The 25,036-nt window shown below is 36.7% G+C and overlaps 1 protein-coding gene across 5 annotated transcripts; it reads left to right on the top strand.

Moving 5' to 3' along the window:
• On the top strand, positions 1-24,387 carry LOC127676964 (cytochrome P450 2C37). Of its 5 annotated transcripts, XM_052172330.1 has the most exons (10): positions 1-171; positions 1,268-1,430; positions 1,600-1,749; positions 2,009-2,169; positions 3,275-3,451; positions 4,017-4,037; positions 9,676-9,817; positions 11,211-11,398; positions 20,868-21,009; positions 24,206-24,387. In XM_052172330.1, exons 1-10 carry the CDS (start codon positions 1-3, stop codon positions 24,385-24,387), a joined length of 1,497 nt encoding a protein of 498 aa, XP_052028290.1. The 5 variants fall into 5 exon arrangements, with proteins under 5 accessions (XP_052028290.1, XP_052028292.1, XP_052028291.1 ...); XM_052172332.1 differs by lacking the exon at positions 4,017-4,037; XM_052172331.1 differs by lacking the exon at positions 4,017-4,037 and having other exon boundaries at positions 3,275-3,458; positions 9,680-9,817.
• The last annotated feature ends 649 nt before the right edge of the window (positions 24,388-25,036 follow it).

The following is a 25,036-nucleotide window of genomic DNA, read 5'->3' as shown; positions in this document are numbered from 1 at the left end:
ATGGATCCATTCCTGGTCCTGGTGCTCAGTTTCTCCTGTCTCTTTCTCCTCTCACTCTGGAGTCAGAGATCCTCCGGGAGAGGGAAGCTCCCTCCTGGCCCCACTCCTCTTCCATTTATTGGCAATTTACTCCAGATAGATGTGAAGGATTTTCACAAATCCTTCACTAATGTAAGTATGCCTTATGCTCCTCCAGTATTTTACACGGGGAGATATAAGTCATGCTGCTTTCAATGGAATTCTATTACTGAAGACAATATTATTTTAAAATGTTCATTAAGTAGAAAAACTATATAATGTGTCTTTTCTGTCTTTTGCCTCTGATCCTGGTAAGGAACAGTTATGCCATTGCATTTTACAACATGATCACTGAATTTCAAAGTTATGTTTATTCAAATACTTATTTTCTGAACATTTTCTATTATTTTGGCTTGAGGTAAAGACTGTTTGATATTTCATTCAATGAGTCAGAAGCTTAGACATTCATTGTTCTTATGTTAGTATGTGGTGCTTAACTCTGAAGAATTAATTCATACCTGATATGAAGTAAAACCTGTGAACATGGGCTCACATAGGAAATGAAAGCAGCAGTGGACCATAGTATATATGGGAGCTTCCCAATCTATTTTTATAACTTACAAGAACTGTCTCTTGGGCCCAGAACTCTTCATGATGATAATGTGTTTTGTCCACAAGTTCTGCATTCTGTGGCGCAGTTGCTATGATGCCTGCTTTCTATAGTTTTGTAACAATTGTCAAGAAATAAACACTTTCATTACTGATGACCAAAGATTTTAGGTTTCATTGTCACAGGGTTCTGCAGTTTACACAGGAGAAGTTTCACATCTGATCCTGTAGCAGTCATGTGACTACTGATGTCTATTTCTATGTAAAGTAAGCGTGATCATCTAATAGTGAATAAGAGGAGTTCTAATTTAATTCTTTACTTCTTTGCAATATTGCCATGGGAATGAAAGTAGAATTGCCTTTCTTCAGTTTCTTTGTGAAATAGGAGGAAGAGAACTGCCTAGTACCATACTGTGATACTTTACTGTCATCAGTGTGTCAGCTGTCTGTGTAGTTTCTTGCCACACTATACATTATCCACATATGATATATACTCAAAATTCAAGGTATATGCACATAAAACTGAGTTTTCCTAGATAAAAATGTTGTACCACAGGAATATTACCACTCTAAAAGTGATTTAAACCATTGAGAATGAAGAGACATTTTCCTAATATTTCCATTTTCTTTCTATTTCTAGTTATCAAAAGTTTATGGCCCTGTGTATACTCTATACATGGGCAGGAAGCCCACTGTGGTATTGTATGGCTATGAGGCAGTGAAGGAAGCTTTTGTTGATCATGGGGAGGCATTTGCTGGAAGAGGAAGGGTCCCAGTGTTTGAGAAAGCTAATAAAGGAATGGGTAAGTGTAGCTGTATTGCTGTACAATATTTATAGTGAGCTAGAGTATGAAAAGCAGAGGCCATGCTTGCTCCTGAGGCACAGTTTGGGATTCTATGGCTGCCATCAGGCATCTTCTTTGTCTTCTGTCTCTGGTGTATACTCTCTACTGTATGTTCTTATTTTTTTAGGCATTGTATTTAGCAGTGGAAATATATGGAAAGACACAAGGCGTTTCTCACTCATGACTCTGCGGAATTTAGGCATGGGTAAAAGGAGCATTGAGGACCGTGTACAAGAGGAAGCACGGTGCCTTGTAGAGGAACTGATGAAAACCAATGGTAAGTGCAGGTTTAGAATCTGACATTTACTTCTTGATCTAGGTATGGCTTTATGAGTGATGTTGATCCTATCCTATTTAAAGTATTTTTCTAATGAGAGGTATAGATCTCAAGTTAATGTTCCAATGCATTGTCAAGCCATGCATTCCCCTTAGCATAAATGTGGCATAAAACTTCTAAAGCATCTTAGTATGTTAACAAGGCAAGGTGACTTCTATGTATATTTTTATGAATTTTATTCTTGTTTCCTATTCTACAGGCTCACCGTGTGATCCCAGATTCATCCTGGGCTGTGCTCCCTGCAATGTCATCTCTTCCATTGTTTTCCAGGGTCGTTTTGATTATAAAGATCAGGATTTTCTTAACTTGATGGAAAAAATGGATGAAATGACCAAGATTCTGAGTACCCCCTGGCTGCAGGTGAAGCAATTATACTCTCCTTCTGAGAACACATTTATGTTCTTTCTTACTTACAGGTCGAATTCAGCAAGTACCGAACTGTGAAGTAACCAGACATCACAGTTCTGAATAATGTATTGTGAAAAGAATATTTGGAAGGAAGTTCTAAACCTTTTGCTATAGAAATGGAAAAACAGACGGGCCAATGCCAGAATTGCTTTCACCTGCTAGCTTCCTATCCATTGATTTCACTATTAATTTCTATAGGAATCTTTTGATTAAGTACTGTATTCACTTCTAGAAAGCTGGCAAGTCACTCATAGGACATTCTTGTACTATGTGAATTTATTGACCCCTTTTCAAAACTTAACACACGTCTTCATCTTATTACCAGGAAAGAATATCTTAATACAGAAAGATTATTCTCTTAAAGGAAAAAGAATATGTGTGCCAAAGAAAGCTGCCAAGAAGCAGTGGTTTAATGCATCATCTAAAATTCTAGTTGTCAGGGATAGAGGAAGACATAACAAGGTGCATGATTTTATTCTATGTGGATTATAAACATCCTCCCAGAATTGTCTTAGGTTGAACTGGCCTTTCATGCAAACTGCATAAAGAATGTAATGTGGGAAAATCCACAAGGGTTTAGATATATAATTTATTTTAAGTCATACACTCCTTTGTGTAAAAAGATGCTTGGTAAAAGAAAAAACTTCAGGTACTAAATTTCTTCCCTAAATCAAGTCATCCAGCCATCTTAACTTCTTCTCTAGAGTATGAGTATAAGTAATTTACATATGTGGTATTTCAAACATGAGATTAGAGTTTATTGGAGCTACTGAAGAACTGACATGAAAATATTATGCACTAAAAAGATACATGAGTTAGCATTTTTTACTACAATCGTTGGTCATTTTGGCTGTGATTCCTCCCTCAAATCTCTCTATTAAAATAGAAAATTAGAAAAAAATAGAGAATTATTATGTATGGGAAAACTACCTGCTTAAGACATATTCTGTGCATATTTTGATCTATCAATGTAAATCAGTCATGTGATATGATATAAATATACCTTCATTACTTCATTATGATGTATTCATTTAGTAAATTTTGTATTTCCCTACAGGTTTGCAATGCCTTTCCTGCTCTGATTGATTATTGTCCAGGAAGTCATAACCTTTTTTTAAAAAACTATGCTAGTATTAAAAGTTATATTTTGGAGAAAATAAAAGAACATGAAGAATCACTGGATGTTACAATTCCTCGGGACTTTATTGATTATTTCCTAATTAAAGGAGGGCAGGTGATGAGTTTATATACATTTATACAATTACTAAATTGATCAAGTTCTCTATAGTTCACTTTATACTCACTAATTTCCACTGATGTTAAAATCTTAACAATATCATATGAAAAACAATTTAGTATTTATTATTTTGTTTAAGTATGCCTGGGAGAAATAGATGAATATGTTAATTGATCCTGATTTTTAAATTACAAACAAATCTGAAACAAACTTGGGAGTAGAAAAATATATACAAAAGGCAAATGGGATAAAATAAATTCCAATTTGGTCATACATCATAAACTGTCCTGTCTTAACATCAGCTTGGATATAATCATCCCAGAGACAAGGATCACTAGCATATTTATTGGTTAAAATTCATCATGACATACTTGTACTAACCTACAGGGGATCTTGAAAGGACTGAATGGTGTAGGGAGAGGTAGGTGTAGCTTGAGAAGAGTGGGTAGATGAAAGAGTACAGCTTTGAGAATAATTTCCAAAGAATTTGCCCCAGTGGAGTTAGAGATAGGAATTATTTGGGTATATTATCACGATTAACTGTTGGTATTGTGTAATTTAGGAAAAACACAATTTCCCTACAGTTTATGAGGTACTCTCACTTAAAAAAGCGATCAATGATAAATATCCATGACTATTGGGAAGAATACATTCTGCTCTCTTTATCTTTCTTTGTGTCCTTTTCTATCAGTACATTTTTCACATACATTCATTTCTAAAACATTTTAACACTGTTTAAAATGTGATTTCCTCATTAAAGTGTGCTTTTGCTAGACTGCTTGGCCATTCTGGATCCTTTTCATTTCCATTTGAATTTTAAGATATATGAATATCTATAAATACCCATTGACCTTATAGATAAATTGCACTTAATCACTCAATCATTTTAAAGGATTGTTCCATTTTCAAAACAGATAAAATTAACATATGATGCTAATAAATGTATTTTGAATGCACTGTAATATTGTTTAGTGCATTTACAAACACTGCATCTACCAATTATCTAGTTTTAAAATGCTGTATCATTCTGCAAGACTTAACCATCACAGTTATTAACAACCACTCCACAAACTCCGTGACATTATTAGTAACTGTTAGAGTGATCTCTATCTTTATAAACTTTCCTCTGTCTCTGTGACTGAGTAAACTGACATCTAAACTAGCTCTTCGTGTATAAGACATTACTTTCTGTCTTCTTGCACTTACAGAAAATATTAGCTGTTCCTTTAAGTATAGTTTTCTTCCATATTTCCTACTTCACTTACAGTAAATTTCATTTACAGGGATGAGCAGCACAATGGAAATATTCATCAAATATTTATCTTTGTGTTTTTTCTACATCCAACTTGCCTAAATAATTTATCTGGGAATATCTGTGCACATGATTTTGGCAGCATGTTTTCATTTTATGGGTGCACACCTCCAATAAATGGGATTTCTGATACAAATGGTAATTTCATATTTATCGTTTTAAAGAACAGCTGAAATTTTCACCAGACATTATATAATTTAATAGATGAAATAACCTTTATTTTTAAGTGTTATTTCATGTTTGAGGCAGTTTCTGCTGCACTTGAGTCTGCACATCTAGACATCTGAGTGCTTTGAGTCTTTATGCTGGACTGTGGGTCAATACAACAATGCTTTCGTTTTTATAGTCCTTAGTAGTTTTCCACATTGGGGGAATTTTCTCCACTTTCATTTGAATTTGTGCATTATATTTCCCATGTTAACTTTATTACAGATGGAAGTGAATAATTAGATTACTTAAAGGAATATTTCCATTATTTTAAAACAATTCCAATTCGTATACTTGTGCATGAGCAATTTTCCATCTACTAATATAGTTTTTGTTTCTTAATATCAGAAATAGTTTGAAGTGCATGCATCATTCATGTCTTTGATTACGAAATTTTAAGTCTTTTCCCCAATACTATAAGTGTGATTATTTCTTTGATTTCAATTTAGTTCACAAATTTCCATGGTAAAGAGGCATACCTAAGTTTAATTTTTAACCTTGACATTATGCTGAAACAATTTACTAATTTTATGGGTTTTTTCCTCTTGTGCTTTACATGGGATTTTATATTTATGCTTTCTATGACATTGATGCAGTTAATTTTATTGAAATTAGGCAAAGCTAATATTCGTCTTTCCTAAAGAATATTTATTTCTGTGTCAAATGGAGTGTTCTGTTCATGTGTTTTAGGTTTAGATAATTTCTAGTGCATAAAATACATTTATTTCCCAATCAACTCATTTCTTTCTAGACACTCTGTATATAATTGAATATTAACTATGTTGAATTTTATACCTTTATTGTAAAAGGGTTCATTAGTCTTTGGAATGTCTTCTTGGTGTTTATTGAAGGTCACTTATTTGATGCACACACATTAACATTTCTATTATTTTAATTAATTTAGCACATTTTTAAGGTCAACTTTATATCTTTGTTTTTAAAACTATTTTAATTAATTCTTTGAGACGTCCACAACTGTTTTGACTACATTCACTTCTACCCTATCTCTCCTTTTATTCATTCCTGATCCATATCCACATTTTTTGCCCAAATTTTTGTCTTATTTTATACTTTTGTTTAATGCCACATGAATTTTGATTTTTGCTGTCAGTTATTCTGGGTGTGGGTCCCTCAACTGGAAAGTGGTCTACCTACCAAAAGCTTCAGTCTTTAAGAAAATGAACTCTCCTACCTTTAGAAGGCATCAAGTGACCTTCAGTTCAGTGTTGGGATTTAGATACCCCTTCCTTCTCCAGACTGGGTTGTTCTTAAGCACGTCTTGTGGAGGTAAGCACAAGTGCTATGAGTTCTTGAGGCCACTGGTTCTCTCAAATACAGAAGACACAATAGTAGGAAATAGTGTTAAGGTGATGAAATTATCACATGATTATTATCCTTGGATCTCTTTAAAGGATAGATTGCATGTGTTTTAGGTCCCTTTCATCTCTGAAATAAAACCGACTTGATCATGGTGGATGATCACATTGAGGTGATCTTAAATTCAACGTGAAAATATTTTATTCAAAATTTTTGCAAGTTTGTTATTCACAGAGATTAGTTTATAATTTTCTCTTTTTTCCTTTGGTCTTTCTCTGCTTGGGGTTATCAGGGCAATATTAGGTCCCTACAAACAACTTAAAAATTGTCCTTCCTTGCCATTTTGTGAAGTAAAATGAAGCAGTGATGTTATTTTTAAAAATCCTGGTAGAATTCTGCACTAAAACTGGCACTAGACTTTTTGACATTGGAAAAATTTTGATTACTGTTTCTTTCATCGATTGTTATACATCTGTTGACTTTATTCCTTTCATTTTTGTCTAACATTGATATGGCATTGCATCTAAAATTCATCATTTTTTATGTTTTCCAGTTTAGTGGAATATACTTTTAGGGTATATCTTTATGAATCTCCATATTTTTATAGTGTCTCCTTTTTTCCTCAGATTTTATTAATTTGGACTTCTTTCTTACTTCTGGATATGTTAGCTAAATGTTTGTCAATCTTGTTTATTGTTTCCTTTTCAATTTAATTTTGGTTTTAAATTATAATTCATGACATTACTCCCAAGCTGTTACTCTCATCAAAACCTCACATACATTCTACTATGCTCCTGTTTAGATTCATGGTAATATAATCAAATAAGCAACTCCTTTTTTAATTGATCTTCTGTATAGCTTTATTTCTTTTTTCACTGCTATTTTATTAATTTAAGCCCTGATATTAATTATCTCTTAATACCTACTATTTGTAGGTGATGGTTGTTTTTGTGTCCAAGTCTTCAACTGCCTCGTTAAGTTATTAATTTATATCACTTAATTTTTATATAGGCATTTACAGCTATAATAAATCCTTTTATTTAATATAACTATATTTCTTCCTCTTACCCTTTCTATCTACCAACATTTCCCATGGCCCTTATGTTCATTGATATTAATGGTCTCATATTTTTTAATTATCATTTGTATGTGCATGTGTCTGTGTATCTGTGTGTTTGTGTGTGAATGTGTATGTTACATTGAATTCCCATGCCATCTTTCTCATCGACATCATCATTTCCACTGATGTTATCATTGCTCATATTATTTTCAGCAATAATGTTTCAAGGTCATAGATTCCCTCTCTCTCTTTTTTCTTTTATATATATATATATATTTTTTATTTTCTATATTCTTTGTTTACATTCCAAATGATTTCCCCTTTCCCGGATCCCCCCTCCCCATATGTCCCATAAACCTTCTTCTCTCCATCCATTCTCCAATCACCTCCATCCGTTTTTTCTCTGTCCTTATATTCCCCTCCAATGCTAGATCAATCCTTTCCAGGATCAGGACTTTCTCCATACTTCTTCATGGGAGTCATTTGTTAGGCGATTTGTGCCTTGGAGAAGCAATCTTGTAGCAGATAGCCTATTCCTCTGGTTCTTATAATCTTCCTTTCCTTTCTTCCAAGATATGCTCAAGTTTTGAATATAAGAGGTGTGTTGTAACTGTTATAATTTGGGAGAGGAAAACCCATAGTCGGTTGGTCTCTGCAACTTAACTAGGTGATTATTTCTCCATTTGCTCCACAAAGAAGCTTTACTGATGAAATGTGAAAGCTGTACTAGTCTATTTGTAGTAAGAGAATTATTTATAATACAGATAAGAATTTTACCAGTTTAAGAACTTCAATGGAATGATTGGTTAAGTTTCCAGTAGCAGCATGACTCCCCCATTGTTGAGTAATCCTTACAAACATGAAGACAGCTGCTTGGCATTGTTAAGATATAACTTCTACAATTGTACCATTTTGTATTCAAATGCATTCTGACATATGGAAATAAAATTACCATTTCAACATATGGACATAAAATTATTAGTTCTTTAGTGTAAACCTACATACATATTTGAGGATAATTTTGATGCAATCAATGCTATATTTATGGGTATAAAATCACTTGGAGCAGCCGGGCAGTGGTGGTGCACGCCTGTAATACCAGCACTCTGGGAGGCAGAGGCAGGTGGATTTCTAAGTTCGAGGCCAGCCTGGTCAACAGAGTGAGTTCCAGGACAGCCAGGGCTACACAGAGAAACCCTGTCTCGAAAAAACAAAAACAAAAACAAAAACAAAACAAAAAGTCACTTGGAGCTGCATTACAAAGAGAGAAGAGTGTTTTGCATGGCAGATCTAGTGTTGGTTATACAATACTAAATGCACCAGAAGCCATCTAGAGAGTATGAAAACATAATCAATTTGATATTTTAAAAAGGATAATGATGTTTTAACTATAATCTACTGTCTGACCATTTGACTCTGTAGCCTTGTTGATAATTTTGTAGCACATTATTTTCTCAGCTTCATGAAATGCATTTCTCCTAGTGTCTCTGTTATCCCTTAAGGGTCATGAGGAGTTCTCTCTCTTTCTTTATGACCTATGTCTCCTCAGATCAGGTAGTTCATCCACCCCTCCCTAATTCCCAGACTATGTTGCCAGTTGGTAACACATGTGATGGATGCAGGTCATCTTCACTGTATCAATATAATCTTGCTAGCTTTGCTTCTTTATCTTTTTTACACAATTTGAACTTTATAGCAAGTCTACAACAATTTGAGTCCATGATTACCTTTTAAATTGTTAATAGCAAATTATTCATAAAAATTTTGCCACACCTCTAATGCCAGGTCTGTAATTTTCCACTTTCTATTAATTTAAATTATGTTTCCTCACAAATGAAAATAAACCGAGTTAGGAGTGCTCTATCAAGAATCTATTAAACTCATGTACAAAGAGACTTCTTGTAACCCTGTGTTGAAATAGTAGATTAGAGTCAAGTGTCTGCCAATGTTTTTATTATGCTTATTGTATAAACTACTATTAAAACAGATTTTAATAAAAGAAAATAGATATAAATAAACAAAATAATCCTTTTTTTTTACAAATTTTCTATAGAATTTTATGCATTGTACACACAAAAACACACACCTGGGAAAATAATCTTTGGAATGCAATTTTAGAAAAACAAGAAACATAAATATAAAAAATGAAATTTAGACCATCTATACCACACTCTCTGAAATATCACATTAGTTTCCATCACTGCTGTACATTTAGGGAGTCTATGTGGGTCACAAAATAAAGTTGTCCAATATTGCAGATTTGTTGTAGTTTTGGTTCAATAAAGTAAATAAATCAATCAAATAATTGTATCAAACCATTCTTAGGAAGACTTCAATCAACCCTTGAAAAATATGCTCGAACACATGGCAGTAACAGTGACTGATCTATTTACTGCTGGGACAGAGACAACAAGCACAACGCTGAGATATGCTCTCCTACTCCTGCTGAAGTACCCACATGTAACAGGTGAGGATGATGTAGGTGATGAACCGCTGCATTCCTGTAAAATACTGATAAGATGCTGGCTAGTGGCCTCCATGTTGTTATTTAACATCTCAGTATTTCATTTTCTTTTCCATTGGCTGTAAAGAGAGTGACTGAGGAAAATTGATACCATTTGTTCTCAGTTGATAGGCAGGCACTGTGTGATGGTGGTTGAATATTGTTTTATTCTCCAAATTGAGGATTTTGGAACATTCAAATAATTGTTACTTGAATCTTGTTACTGTTGCATAATGAGAAAATAGTTGGAGAAAATAATTTCAAAGTACATATGCATGCACATAAATTGAAAATATTTAATTTTAACAAATAACTGATTTCAAATGTCTTTCATCAATGACTATCATAACAGATAACAGTATTTAAATTTATTGTTTAAAATATTTAATTACTTACATTTTATTATGATTCTAAATAATAAATATATGCTAAAGAGTAATAATCCTCATTTTATAGGACAATATCATAAATCTATGTCATAGCAGTTCTGTATACCTAAATATATTCTTGATCATGAAATGTATGTTTATAATGCTGCTGAGGCAGTCTCCATGCCCTGGATAACCTTGCATTAATGTAACAAGCATGACACATTTCCCAGAGCCCATTTTAAAATGTCTGACACGGTGGCACATATTTGTCATCTTAGAACTGGAGATATTGAAGACAAGAGAACTAAGGTATTCACTGGGTAGATGGTCTAGCCTAATCACTGAAGATTCTTAGAATCTGAGAAGAAACAAGAAGAATGACTCCTGAAGAATAAGATTGTCATCCTGCCTCCAGTGCCTAAGTAAATGAGCACAAATGCTTATCTATAAATGTGTATTTATAGACACACACACACACACACACACAGAGAGAGAGAGAGAGAGAGAGAGAGAGAGAGAGAGAGAGAGAGAGAGAGAGAGAGAGAGGAGAGAGGGAGAGGGAGAGGGAGAGGGAGAGGGAGAGGGAGAGGGAGAGGGAGAGGGAGAGGGAGAGAGAGAGAGAGAGAGAGAGAGAGAGAGAGAGAGAGAGAGAGAGAGAGAGAGATGCTTTACACACAAGTAGAAACTGATTAGTAGGTGAGTGGCATGGATGCAATTGCAGCGGGTATATGGTCTGTGTGATATGGTCTCTCTCTCTCTCTCTCTCTCTCTCTGTGTGTGTGTGTGTGTGTGTGTGTGTGTGTGTGTGTGATGCACACATGAATACACGTGTGCACATGTGTGTGTACTGATCAGAGGTCTTTTCAAATTTTCTATTAATAAATAACACTTTAAGGCACCTTCATTATGCCCTAGATAGACCTGTATTGTTGTGAAAAACATGTCAGTTCTCTCTTTTTCCAACACTTCACACCATGACCAATTAGCTAAAGTCCAGGAAGAGATTGAGCATGTGATCGGCAGACACCGAAGCCCCTGCATGCAGGACAAAAGCCACATGCCCTATACAGATGCCATGATTCATGAGATCCAGAGATTCATTGACCTTGCCCCCACTGCCCTGCCTCATGAAGTGACCTGTGACATTAAATTCAGGAACTATTTCATACCCAAGGTAAGGTTAGGTTTTTGCATCTCTATGCTTTTTATGCTCATAGTTTCACAATGTGATTCCAGTCCACAGAGTCATATTATGCTATGAATGCCTTATGCTGATCCATGATTGGGATGGCAGCTCTACAGCAGATAGGGACAGAGTTATGACACTTTCACATTTGCTCTGCTTTGCAAATATTTTACTAAAATTTCGATGCTTACATTTCCATGATTATTTTCCAGATTTTATTGATTTCCCCAAAAACGCCTCTGGAAATATTTAGAATTTTTAAAAATACCAATTAGAAAGAGTTTATATTCTGAATTCTTCAATTCATCCATAAGTTTGTGCCATTGTTTTATTTGGGCTGTTCATTTTTTTAATGTAATACTTTCTTTTCAATGAGGTAGCTTGTTTTCTTAGACTTTTACTGAGATATTTTCTCAGACATTTACTGAATATTTAATGCTCTCTTATTATCATTTTTCTAATGCCTTTGCATTTCTTTTTATATGGTTTGCAGAAACAATTATTTCATTATTTTTCTTACTTTAATTACCCTTGCAAAATTAACTATTTGTTTCTAATTATTTATCTGTATGAGTGTGTGCAATTTCAATGTGTTTCCTGAGTTGTTCTTAATTTCTGCTTGTTATCCTTGTATCAATCAATAAATTACAGAGAGCAATTAACAGACTGCTTTATAATTTCTACACTCACTAAAATTCAGTGATAATGATATATAATGGAATAGAAAGAAGTAAAAAAAAATCAAATTAATAATTCAAGCTATTCATTCATGTAACCCTCCCAGAAAACTGCTGATGTTTATATAAATGCTATAATATAGAAATGATTGAATGAAGAGATTCAACTAATCTAATGGAAAAACAGATCAACAAGGAGTATATCTAGAAAGTTCAAGCTTGTATTCATGGTTGATGTCTTAAGAATTTTAGTTGTTATCAGAATAAGAAAATGGGATGTAATCTCTTTTTTGACATGAATTTTATTTATACAATGTTGACATTCTTTCCAAGTTTTCTTTCTGCACCCATGGCTACAATCAATACTTCAGCTAATGTTTTATCACTAAGTATAACTACTGTAAGCTCATGAATTCATTTGAATTTGATCTAATACGCATTGTGTTTGACTAATATACTGTATTTTAAGAGATTTGAGCCAATTATTGTTTTCCTTAAAACTTAATAAATGAGAATTTTGATGCTGAAACAAAGTTGATTGTTTTTAAAAGAAGTGTTGCATTATATGGATGGATCTATTTCCATCTTCTTCCATTTTATGTCTGGCTGTGGAATAGATGAGATGCAGAATAATTCCTGATTGAGTATCAGACACTACACATAAAATATGCAGAATATGGTGACATCTTAATCCAGAAAGGTTTCATTCTTCTCCCTTGGGATTTCATTAATGTAGCATCTCTGGCCCTGATCTAGAATTGTATATGACTTGAAAAATATCATATAAAACTATACATATATATGCATTTGTATTATAAATAAAATAAATGTAAGTAAAATATAAATATATACTTTAAACTAATTATCAGAGAGTCTACTAAGTATAGAATGATGTTTGGTTAGCATCTTTCAGATACTCTCAAATTCATACCTATTTAGCCAGATATTTTAGTTAACTATCTAAAGACTTTCTATTGTAAAACAATATATAATTATTTTTATCATTTTAAAATAATATGTGTAAAGATTCTATTTTGTGGAAAACATTAATACCCATAATAAGATCAGAGTTACTAATTTCATTCTGTGGCAAAGGTTGAATTAGTTTTACAAAGTTCTACTGGCTCTTATCCTGTGATCCAATTTGGTAGAAAGCTCATTCTTCTCTTTTTTGTTAAAGCACCTAGCTGGGATAACACTTTTATTTTTCAGTGGTTAATTATAACGTAACTTTTTAATGGCTTTATACCTAACTAAATACTAAATAAAGTAAAGAATAAGACATGAATGTCCTACCTCCCTGGTCCCCTCCTCAGGTTTATTGTCTTATTTAGAGTGTTACATCTGCTGAGCTCAAAGCCCTTCACCCCTTTTCTAGCTGTTCCCGATTTGATTGTTCTCTTTTGGGTCTAGTGAGCTAGATTAATCCATTTTTTTCATAAAACTTATCGTACATAAATAAACATCTCTGTGCAGCTGTGATCACAGTCATTGACAATTGCAGTGCTGTCACAAATATGTGGCTTGCTCTTTCTGCTTGGAGCCAAAGATCTCAAGAGAAATACTAGACAAAGATAAGAACCAATTAACTTTACCTATGGCTTTCCCAATGTAATAGGGCATGGAAATGCTTCTAATCCTTTGAGTTCTGTCATTGTAGGAGAGAACAGTCACAGGTTCTGTGCAAATAATTGAGGATGTCTGTAGATAATGCTTATGGAGTCTGAACTGCAATTTTCATATGCTTTCCACAAACCAAAAATAATGTTTCATTTTTCTTTTTATTTGAAACACATTTAGTTAAATTGCCATGCTCAGAGGCAGTTGGAGAGAGACAGAGACAGAGATAGACAGACAGGCAGACAGACAGACAGACAGACAGACAGACAGAAGAGAGATGATTACAGCTTGTGAAAGCATTGTAGAGAACATTCCCATCTGTTAGAAATTTGAGGATTATGTAAGATCACTTTTATTTTATTATGTGAAGAGAAGATGCCAGTACCAGCTCCAACCATTTACATGCATCTCCAGAAGCTTTTTCTTATTTAGCTGTAATTGCACTGAAAACATGACCATCACCTCTTTTTTTAATTTTATTTTATTTATTTTTATTTTTCACTTTATATCATCTCACTGAAGCCCCATCCCAGTCACCTCCTCCCACAATCCTTCCCCCATAACCTCTTCCCTTCTCTTCTGAGCAGGTGCCCACCCCACACCAACCCCCCCACCCCCACATAGCCCCACTTCAAGTCTCTGTAAGGCTAAGTGCTTCCTCCCCTTCTGAGGCCAGACAAGGCTGCCCAGCTAGAACAGCTCCCATGTATAGGGAAAAGCTTTTTGGGATAACCCTGCTCCAGGTGCTCTTTACCCACATGAAGACCAGGCTGCATATCTGTTCCATAAATGCTGTGAGGCCTGAATCAGGCAGGAGTACCTTCTTTGATTGTTGGATTAGACTCTGAGAACCCTGAGGGTCTAGGTTATTTGACATTTTTGGTCTTCCTGTAGACTTCCTGTCCCCTTCAGGTCCAGCAATCCTCTGTCCTATTCTTCCATAAGAGTCCTTAAGTTCCACCCACATTTGGCTGTGAGTGTCTATATCAGTCTGAGCCTCCTGCTGGGTAGAGCCTCTCAGAGGACAACTTGCTCCTGTCTCCAAGCATAAGAAACTATCATTAATAGTGTTAGGTATTGATGCTTGCTGATGGAATAGGTCTCTATGGGGGCTGATCATTGGATGGCCATTCTTTCAGCCCTATCACAAGTGCCAAGTATCCTTTCTTGTAGATAGGATAGATTTGGGGTTGAACATTTTAAGGGAAGGTTGGTGTCTCTATTGTTCCACTATAGCTCCTGCCTGGCTACAGAATGTTTTCAACTTCAATATCACAAATGTAGTGAGTCAAAACTAAGGTCACCACAGTTGGTTCTTGGGCATGTACTGTGTCGCAGTTCTCTGTCTCATCCTAGAGATGCCTCACACCTCTTTATGCTATAGATTGCAGATTTCCATTCATTTTTATCACCATCTAGCCATCTCTTCGGCACTTGCACACCTAATCCTGAACCCTTCAATTCCCTCCTGATCCCTTCTCCCTTCCTCTTCCCTCCCTCCATCTGCCTCTTATGTCTATTTGATTCTCCATTCTAAGTGAGATTCAAACTTCTTGCTCCGGCCTTCCTTCTTGTTTAGCTTCTTTGGGTCTGAGGACTGTAGCATGGTACCTGCATTTTATGGCTAATATCCACTTACAAGTGAATAAATACTATGCATGTCCTTTTGGAATTGGGTTAGGGATTGATACTTGCCTGTGGGAGGGATTCCCAGTTGGAACAGTCACTGGACCAACATTCCTTTAGTCTCTGTTCCATTTTTATAAGATATTTGCTTTATTTACATTTCAAATGTTATCCCCTTTCCTTGTTTACTCCAGAAAATCCCTATCACAAAAACCCTTACCCTGCTCACCAACCCATCCAGTCCCACTTTCCTTTCCTGGCACACCCATACACTGGAAACCATACACTTGAAACCCATCAAGCCTTCACAGGACAAATGGAATCTCCTCTCATTGATGTCTGAAAAGACCACTCTCTGCTACATGTGCAACTAGAGTCATGGGTCCCTCCATGTGTACTCTTTGGTTGGTGGTTTAGTCCCAGGGAGCTCTGAGGTTACTGGTTGTTTCATATTGCTATTCCCCCGATAGGGCTGAAAAACCCTTCATCTCTTTGGTTCCTTTCTCTAGCTCCTCCATGGGAGACCCTGTGCTCAGGCTATTTGTTGGCTGTGAGCATCCACTTCTGTATTTCTCAGGAAATGTCTCCTCTCAGGGGACAGCTATATCAGGCTCCTGTCAGCATGTACTTCTTGGCATCCACAATAGTGTCTGGATTTGTTAACTGTATATTGGATGGATCCTTAGGAGGGACAGTCTCTAAATAGCCTTTCCTTCAGTCACTACTCCAGACTTTGTCTCTGTATTTCCTCCCATGGATATTTTGAGCCCCCTTCTAAGAAGGACCGAAGTGTCCACATTTTTGTCTTTCTTCTTCTTGAGCTTAATACAGCCTGTAAATTATATCTTGGGTATTCCTAGTTTGGGGCTAATATCCATTTATAAGTGAGTGCATACCATATGTGTTCTTTTGTGATTGGCTTACTTCACTCAGAATAATATTTTCTATTTCTATCCATTTGCCTAAGAATTTCATGAATTCATTGTTTCTCTTTGTGATTTTTTTTATTGTTTCTGCATCCATTTTTAGATTCTGGATAGTTTTGTTCAATTCTTTCAACTTTTTGTTTGTGTTTTTCTGTAATTTTTTAAGGGACTTTTTGTGTTTCCTCTTCCAGGGCCTCTACCGGTTTACCTGTGTTCTCTTGTATTTCTTTAATGGAGTTATTTATGACCTTCTTGTTGTCCTCTATCAGCATCATGAGATGTGATTTTAAATCCAAATATTGCTTTTCCAGTGTGTTGGGGTATCCAAAATTTGCTGTTGTGGGAGAAATGGGTTCGGATGATGCCATGTCACATTGGTTTCTGATGGGAACATTCTTGTGTTTGCCTTTCACCATCTAGTTATCTCTGGTATTAGTTTGTCCTGCTGTCTCTGACAAGAGATTTTCCCTCCTGTGGGCCTGCAAGCATGTCTCAGCACCCCTGGGAGACCAGCTCTCCTCTGGTAGAGATGACTGTTGTCTCTGTATTTCCTCTGCTCCTGGATACAGATGGAGACCAGAAGGACCCTGTCCAAGTTCCTCTGCCACTTCTGTGCCCTGTGTGCTCCTGGCTGGACTGGCCTCGAACAATCACCAGAGAGAAAAACTTCTGTTCCACATATGTCCCTACATTACTTTTAGAAAGGAACAATTCTGGGTTATAATTTTTGAACATGGGTTGGTGAGCCCATCCCTCCACCAGTAGTCTTGTCCATCTACTGGAGGCAGTCTTTTCAGATTCTGTCTCATCATTGATGGGCATTTTGGCCAAGATCATCCAAATTGAATCCTGGAAGCCTCTCACATCCCAGGCCTCTGGGACTTTCTAGACGTCTCCACATCCCCAATTCCACTTGGCTGTTTATTTACATTCATTCTCCCAGCCCACTAGGCTTCTCTCATCTCTCTTCCCATACCTGATCCTGTCCCACTTTCCAGTACTCTTCATCTGTCCCAGACAGATGCTGCCTTCCCTCTGCCTCCAGTGATTCTAAGCAGGATTGAAGTGTCCACAATTGAGCTTTTCTTCTTGTTAAGCATCATTTGGTCTGTGAGTTATATCATGGGTGTTCTGAACGTTTGTGCTTATATCCACTTTTCAGTGAGTAAATACCATCCATGTCTTTTGGGGTCTGAGAACCTCATTCAGGATTATATTTTCTATTTTTCTTTTTTTTTGAGAATGATATTTTCTAGTTCCATTCATCTGACCAAAAATTCATAATGCCTTTGTTTTAATAGTAGAATAGGATGTATAATAGAATAGAATATGGAATATGGAATATATATATACCATATAAGAGAGTAGACTCATCTCTCTATCACAGGATTATTTTTGTATATATGAGTTGTGCAAAAGAGCAAAAACAAGTGATAATTGTCCTTTTAAATTTTGTATTCTTTGCTTAAGTAATCTTTTCATTACTAACCACACAAAACACAGTGTTCCATTTAAAACCATAATATATGTGACTTGTGAAGACTACATGATGACCTAGACATGCAAGTAGTGAGACTCTCATGTCCAAACCTGAGGCTAAGTAGAACAGAATCAGCAGTATTGGCACCAGATTTCAAAGCTCTCAATTTAAATGTCATTGATGGCATGTTACCCACATCTCTGGGACTGATCTCAGATTCAACCTGGCTTCTTACCTATTTTGTGTGTTGAAATATCACTGTTCTCCTTTATATTGATGCCTTCTTTGTTCTGGGTCTTCTATTCTACACCATTGGTCAACCTGTCTGTACTAATACAACACAAGTTTTATCACTATTGTTATGCAGTACACCTTGAAGTCAGGGATGGTGATTCCTCCAGAGGCTCTTTGGTTGTTCAAAATTATTTTGTCTATACTGGATTTTTTTGTTTTTTTTGTTTTTCCATATGAAGTTGACAATTGCTCTTTCAATGCTACAACACGAAATTTTATTGAAATTTTGATTGGAATTGTCCTAAATTTGTAGATTGCTTTTGCAAGATGTCCATTTTCACTATTAATCCTACCTTTCCATGAACATGAGAAATCTTTACACCTTTCTGAAGTGTCCTTTGACTTCTTTCTTCAGTGACTTCAAGTTCTTCTCTTAGAGGTTTTTACTTGCTTGGTTAAAGTTACACCAAAATATTTTATATTATTTGTGGCTATTGTGAGAGGTATTGCTTCTCTAATTTCTTTCTGAACCCAATTATCATCTGTACAAAGGACAATCACTATTACATTTGAGTTAATTTTATATCCAGACTCTTTGCCGAAGTTGTTTAGACCTGTAGGCGTTCTCTGGTAGAACTGGGGTCATTTATGTATACCATCATATCATCTACAAATAGTGATAACTTGACTTCTTTTCCAATTTGTTTCTCCTTGATCTCCTTTTGTTGTTTATTGCTCTAGCTAAAATTTCAAAGTCCTATATTGAATAGATAGGGAGAGAGAAGGCAGCCTTGTCCTGTCCCTGGTTTTAGTGGGATTGCTTCAAGTTGGCTATAGGCTTGCTTGTTTATTATGTTTAGGTGTGTATATTGATTTCCTCATCTTTCAAGACATCTAACATGAAGGGTCATTGGATTGTGTTGAAGGCTTTTCCAGCATCTAATGAAATGATTTTTTGATTTTTTTTTCACTTTGAGTTTGCTTATATACTGTATTATGTGAAAATAAAACCATGTCAGGAAGCAGAGCAGGCAGAGCAGGTTGAGATCTGGGAGACCCAGTGTTCACACACATTAGACTTGGGCAACTCCTAGTTCCATGACAGACTGAAAGCCTGGAACAGATGCCATGCTCCTTACATAAAAGAAACTTGTCTTATGGTCACATAGGACCAAAACACAATTCTCCATGCTAAAGACATACCTATAGGCACTGAGGTCTTAGGCAATGAGCTTCCTTTCCCAGATATGCCTCCCTACAAAAGGTATTTATTCTCAGGTCAAACCATGAGAAAAGGGTTATGGGCCAATTTTCCACCAAGAAGAGCTAACACATTGTATGATAAAACAAGGACTGTCATTTTTATCAAGACCCATTATGAAGAACCTAGAGAAGGCCTTTCTCTACAGTCTGGCAGTATATTCTCCTGTACATGGGCTCTCTGCACTTCCAGCTTGCCTCCACCAAGCTAAGGACAATCACCCATTTCTGGCACAAACCCGAGCTCCCTTTCCCTTGGCTCCAGGCTAGACATTATCCCCAGCCCAAGGGCCCTGATTCCATTCTCAGCTCTTCTTTGATTCCCAGCAGCTTCTGGATATCCAAGAGTCTGAGAGCCCTATGGCCCCAACCTCTACACATGCCTATGGACACCTGAATCAGTTCCTGCATTCCCACATCTCAAACTGTGCTTTCCTACCCCTGGAGTGGTGTCTTGGTGCTTCTCAATAGATGCATGGGAGAAGCTCAGTCAAACTCCATGCATTCTGTCTCCCCAAGCGGCCATGTCCAGCAGTAAGACATACACAGCTCACAACAGAATACATTGACAGATATTCATATATTGAATCATCCATGCATCATTTGGATAAAGCCTACTTTCTCATGGTGAATGATGTTTTTAATGTGTTCAAGGTTTCTAAGTATAGGTTAGAAACCCTCTTTCCTTTGCTCATTCCTCAATCAACCCCCCCCCCCACTTCTCTGTCATGGTAATCCCCTACATTGCTGCATCAAGCCTTTCCAGAACCAGGGCCCTCTCCTTCTTTCTTCTTGAGAATCATTTGATATGTGAGTTGTGTCTTGGGTATTCAGAGCTTCTGGGCTAATATCCAGTTATCAGTGATTGCATTCCATGTGTGTTCCTTTATACATTCGTTACCTCACTTGGGATGATATTTTCCAGTTCCAACAATTTGACTAAGAATGTCATGAATTCATTGTTTTTAATTGCTGAGTAGTATTCTATTGTGTAAATATACATTTTTGTATCCATTCCTCCATTGAGGGACATGGGTTCTTTCAAGCTTCTGGCTATAATAAATAAGGCTGCTAGGAATATAGAGGAACATATGTCCTTATTGCTTGCCAAGGAATCCTCTGGGTATATGCTTAGGAGTGGTATAACAGGGTCCTCTGGAAATGTCATGCCCAATTTTCTGAGGAACCGCCAGACTGATTTCATACTAAACACAACTGGAAAATCTGGAGGAAATGGATAATTTCCTAGACAGATACCAAATACCAAAATTAAATCAGGATCAAATAGATCATCTAAGCATTCTCATAACCCCTAAAGAAATCGAAGTGGTCATTGAAAGTCTTTCAACCAAAAAAAGCACAGGACTAGATGGTTTTAGTGCAGAATTCTATAAGACCTTCAAAGAAGATCTAACAATACTCTTCAAACTATTCCACAGAATAGAAACAGAAGGAACACTACAAAACTCTTTTTATGAAGCCACAATTATGCTGATACCAAAACTACACAAAGATTCAACAAAGAAAGAGAACTTCAGACCAATTTCCCTTAGGAATATCGATGCAAAAATTTCAATAAAATTCTTGCCAACCTTGATTTCTTTGTAACTTTGTATCTTTGCGTATTGTTTCAGGGAACAATGGTAATCCCATCACTGTCATCAGTGCTCCGTGACAACAAGGAGTTCCCCAACCCAGAGAAGTTTGACCCTGGCCACTTTCTAGATGAGAATGGAAACTTTAAGAAAAGTAACTGCTTCATGCCTTTTTCAGCAGGTAATGCAAACTCATTTTCATATGTCTGATTTACAGTTTGACTTGTTATGATAAAACTTGATGAACAATAGTAATTTGGAGAGGAAAATTCATTTTGCAACTTGTTCTTTAAAATCAGGAAAGTCTGGACAGAAATTCAAGACAGGTACTTGGAGTCTGAAAATGATGCTGGGGCTATGAAGTAGTGTTGCAAACAAGTTTCTTTCGGTGTGCTCTCTAATGTAAGCCAGGACCACCAGCCCAAAGGTGGCACTACCCACAGAGAGCTGATTCTTCCTCCACCAATCAAAAAATGACCACACAGGCTTGACTAAAGGGCAATCTTGTCAGACATTTTCTTGATTGAGCTTCCCAGTTTCCAAATGACACTAGCTTTGGTCAAGTTGACATACAATTAGCCAGAATAAATTGGCCCAAGTGCAGGAATATTGTGGCTATGTTTGGACTTACATGGTGACTCCTATAAGATTAGTAGATTTGAAATTTGTGCATAATCAGGAGTTGATTCCAATTGCACATGCAGTGCCCTTGTTGAAACATGATCCCAGTCAAATCATAAACAAGTGAGACATTAATTTTCACAATCATTTATGACAGGTTAAAAAAACTAGAGTATATGTCCTTTGCATTCCTCTTTTAAGTATATCACAAAGACACCAAAGAAGTAATTAATGACTTCTGGAAATTCAACTTCGTTTAAGCTTTACTCACTCACCATGAACATGGAGATTGCCATATTTTGGCTTCTTCATTCTTGTTGCTCCTTCCTCATCTTCTGGTTTAGTTAAGCTGAAATAAATTTCTAAAAAGACATAAAAGCTCCAAGAATCAAACTCAGTCAGAAAAGCAGATGAATGAATGTGGGGATATAGTTGGCCTAGGGCAGTGAGACTCAGACATCACTATCTTTAGGTGACTGTTAAGAATAACAACATTCTTTGCTTAAATTTGTTTGAGACTGAACTTATTTATTTTTAGTTGACATCTCTCTCTTGTTGTTCTTTAATCTTTTTTTTGTAGTCCAGAAATTATCCTCCTCCTAGTCCACCCTCCTACTGTTCCATGTCCCATTATTTTATTTATTTACATTTCATGTTATTCCTCATTCCTGGTTTCCCCTCTGAAAATCCCCTAGCCTATTCCCTCACCGCTGATTCTGTGAGGGAGCTCCTGCACCCACCCACCCTTAGTGAAAGAGATCAGAACAAGAAAATGTAGAATATTTAAAAATATATATTTATTATGAATTTTTCTTACGTGAATCCAATATGGGTTTTTTGTTTTCTTTAGTTTTGTTTTCTATAATTTTTATTATGATTAATTAATTTATTTGTTGACTATTCACTATTCACTCTCCATATTTTGTTCCCCCCACCCCACCCACCTTTTCACCCTCAGATTGTTCCATATCCTGTACCTACTCTCGACACCCCCCCCCCCCCCCCCCGTCTACACATGGATGTTCCCACCCCTATCACCACCTGACCTCTAAACTCCCTGGGGCCTCCAGTCTCTTGAAAGTTAGGTGCAACATCTCTGAATGAACAGAGACCTGGAAGTCCTCTACTATACATGTGCTGGGGGCCTCATATCAGCACCAGCTGTATGTTGCCTGTTTGGTGGTCCAATGTTTGAGAGAGCTCAGGAGTGCTGATAAAATGAGACTACTGGTCCTCCTACAGGATTTCCCTTCTCCTCAGCTTCTTTCTGACTTCCCTAAAACAACAACAGGGGTCAGCTGCTTCTGTTCATTGGCTGGGTGCAAATGTCTGCATCTGATTCTTTCAGCTGCTTGTTGGGTCTTCTTTAGTGCAGTCATGCTCGGTCCCCTTTTCCAAGTGCTCCATAACCTCAGCAATAGTGTCAGGCCTTGGGACCTCCCCTTGAGCTGGATCCCACATTGGGTCTGGTGCTGGACCTTCTTTTCCTCAGGCTCCTCTCCATTTCCATCTCTGTAATTCTTACAGAAAGGCACAATTATTGATCAGAGTAGTGACTGTGGGATTCCCCCCTTCCCTCATTTGATGTCATGTCTTCCTGTTGGAAGTAAGTTCTATAAGTTCCCTCTTGCTACTGTCTGTCATTTCATCAAAGGTCCCTTCCTTTGAGTCCTGAGAGTCCCTCACCTCTCAGGTCTCTGATGTATTCTGGAGACTGACCCAAACCTCCAATTGCCTGATTTTTCCTATTTCCATTCTTTCTGCTGGCCCTCATGTCTTCAGGCCTTTTCCCTCACCCAAACCAGATCATGTTCCTGCCTTCTCCAACTACCTCCACCTGTCCACTTTCCCTTCCAGGTCCCTCCCTCCTTCCCCATTTGTGATTGCTCTGTTCTCCCTCCAATGTGGGACTGAGGCATCTTCACTTGGGCACTTAAGCTTGTTAATGATGTTTTAGTTCTGTGGACTGTATTTTGGGCGCTCTGTACTTTTTAACATCCAATTATTAGTAAGAATATACAATGCGTTTCCTTTTGGGTCTGAGTTACCTCACTCAGAATATTTTCTAGTTTCATCCATTTGCCTGCAAAACACAGGATGTCCTCACTATTAATAGCTGAGTAGTATTTAATTGTATAAATGAACCATATTTTCTCAATATTTCTTTCTTGTATCCAATATGTTTTAAACAAGCACATTCCCACTATATACCTCCAGTCATCCCATAAGCCCCAGAACCATTCTCTCTCACAATTTCATGTGCCCACTGAGTCCTCTATATGCTGCTACTGTGCATATAAGTATAGAGTTATCCATTGCAACGTTGGTAACCTACCAGGGGCCACATCCATAACTGAACTAGCTCTCACTCTCCGAATAGCCATCAGCTGCCAATAGATCCTCAGTTTGGACAAGCTGAACCTATTCCTAGAATTTGCTAGAATGGACCATTTTTACAAAAGTAAGAATAGGTTTGAAGACATGACTCAGCAGTTAGGATAATGTGTCCTCTAGTAAAGGACCTGGGTTGACTGCTCTGTGCCCATATTCAGTAGATTTTATCATTTCCTTTCGATCAAATACTTGGAAATACTAGGAAAGAAATGTGACCCACTTTGGTAAACTTGACTGACTTTGTATCCTCTCAGCAGTTCACCCATCTAACCACACATCCAATAATTCAACAGCTATTCTTAACTTCCCAGATCTCTAATGTTAGTTAAGGCATACTTATCTCTTTGACATTTCTTTCACAGGGAAACGGATGTGTGCAGGAGAAGGTCTGGCACGCATGGAGCTGTTTCTATTCCTAACCAGCATTTTACAGAACTTCAACCTGAAACCTCTGGTTCACCCAAAGGACATAGATACAACCCCAGTGGTCAGTGGATTCACCTCAGTGCCTCCTGCTTTCCAGCTCTGCTTCATTCCCATCTGAAATTCAAATGTCTGGCTCCACCTGGGACATCTTTTGTGATGACCCTGAGGTTTTAACTCACCGCTTTTCACATTGGACACACTGCATTTTATCCATTTCTTTTGCCTCTTCATAATTTCATAAGGTTCTATGAAGATACATTTTCCAATCTGCAGTTTCTGCACAAATATTTCTGATGCGATCTATTTTCTCAAACACTGTTACCATATGCTATGATGATATGTACTTAATCCCAAGTTAAATATGGTCTCATTATGAAATAGAAATTACTATTGTAGGATAAATCATAGTCACTTCTCTTCTGCATTTTCTTAATAATAAATTGTTTTGGTACACCTATTTTCAGACTTTTTATCCAACTATTGAGTACTAATACATCATTTTGGTACACTTAAATACACATATATAGGATGTAATAAGAGAGTGCCAGAGAAGACAATTTGATTCACCTTCAACATCCTTCTTCCAAAATGTTACACTGGTTTATGCTTCCTAGTCTTAAAAGAATACTTTGGATAGTACCATGGACACCATATTTAACATGCTCTACTATGAGTTCTGAAAGTATCATAGTACTAAAGTAAAGTCCACACTACCTTATAGCTGCACACCCCCTCCCCCGTAGACACTGTGAGGACATGTCACCAGG

The sequence above is a fragment of the Apodemus sylvaticus genome, chromosome 1, assembly GCF_947179515.1.
Source record: "Apodemus sylvaticus chromosome 1, mApoSyl1.1, whole genome shotgun sequence".
Lineage (NCBI taxonomy): Eukaryota > Metazoa > Chordata > Mammalia > Rodentia > Muridae > Apodemus > Apodemus sylvaticus.
This window is presented reverse-complemented; position numbering and strand designations above follow the sequence as displayed.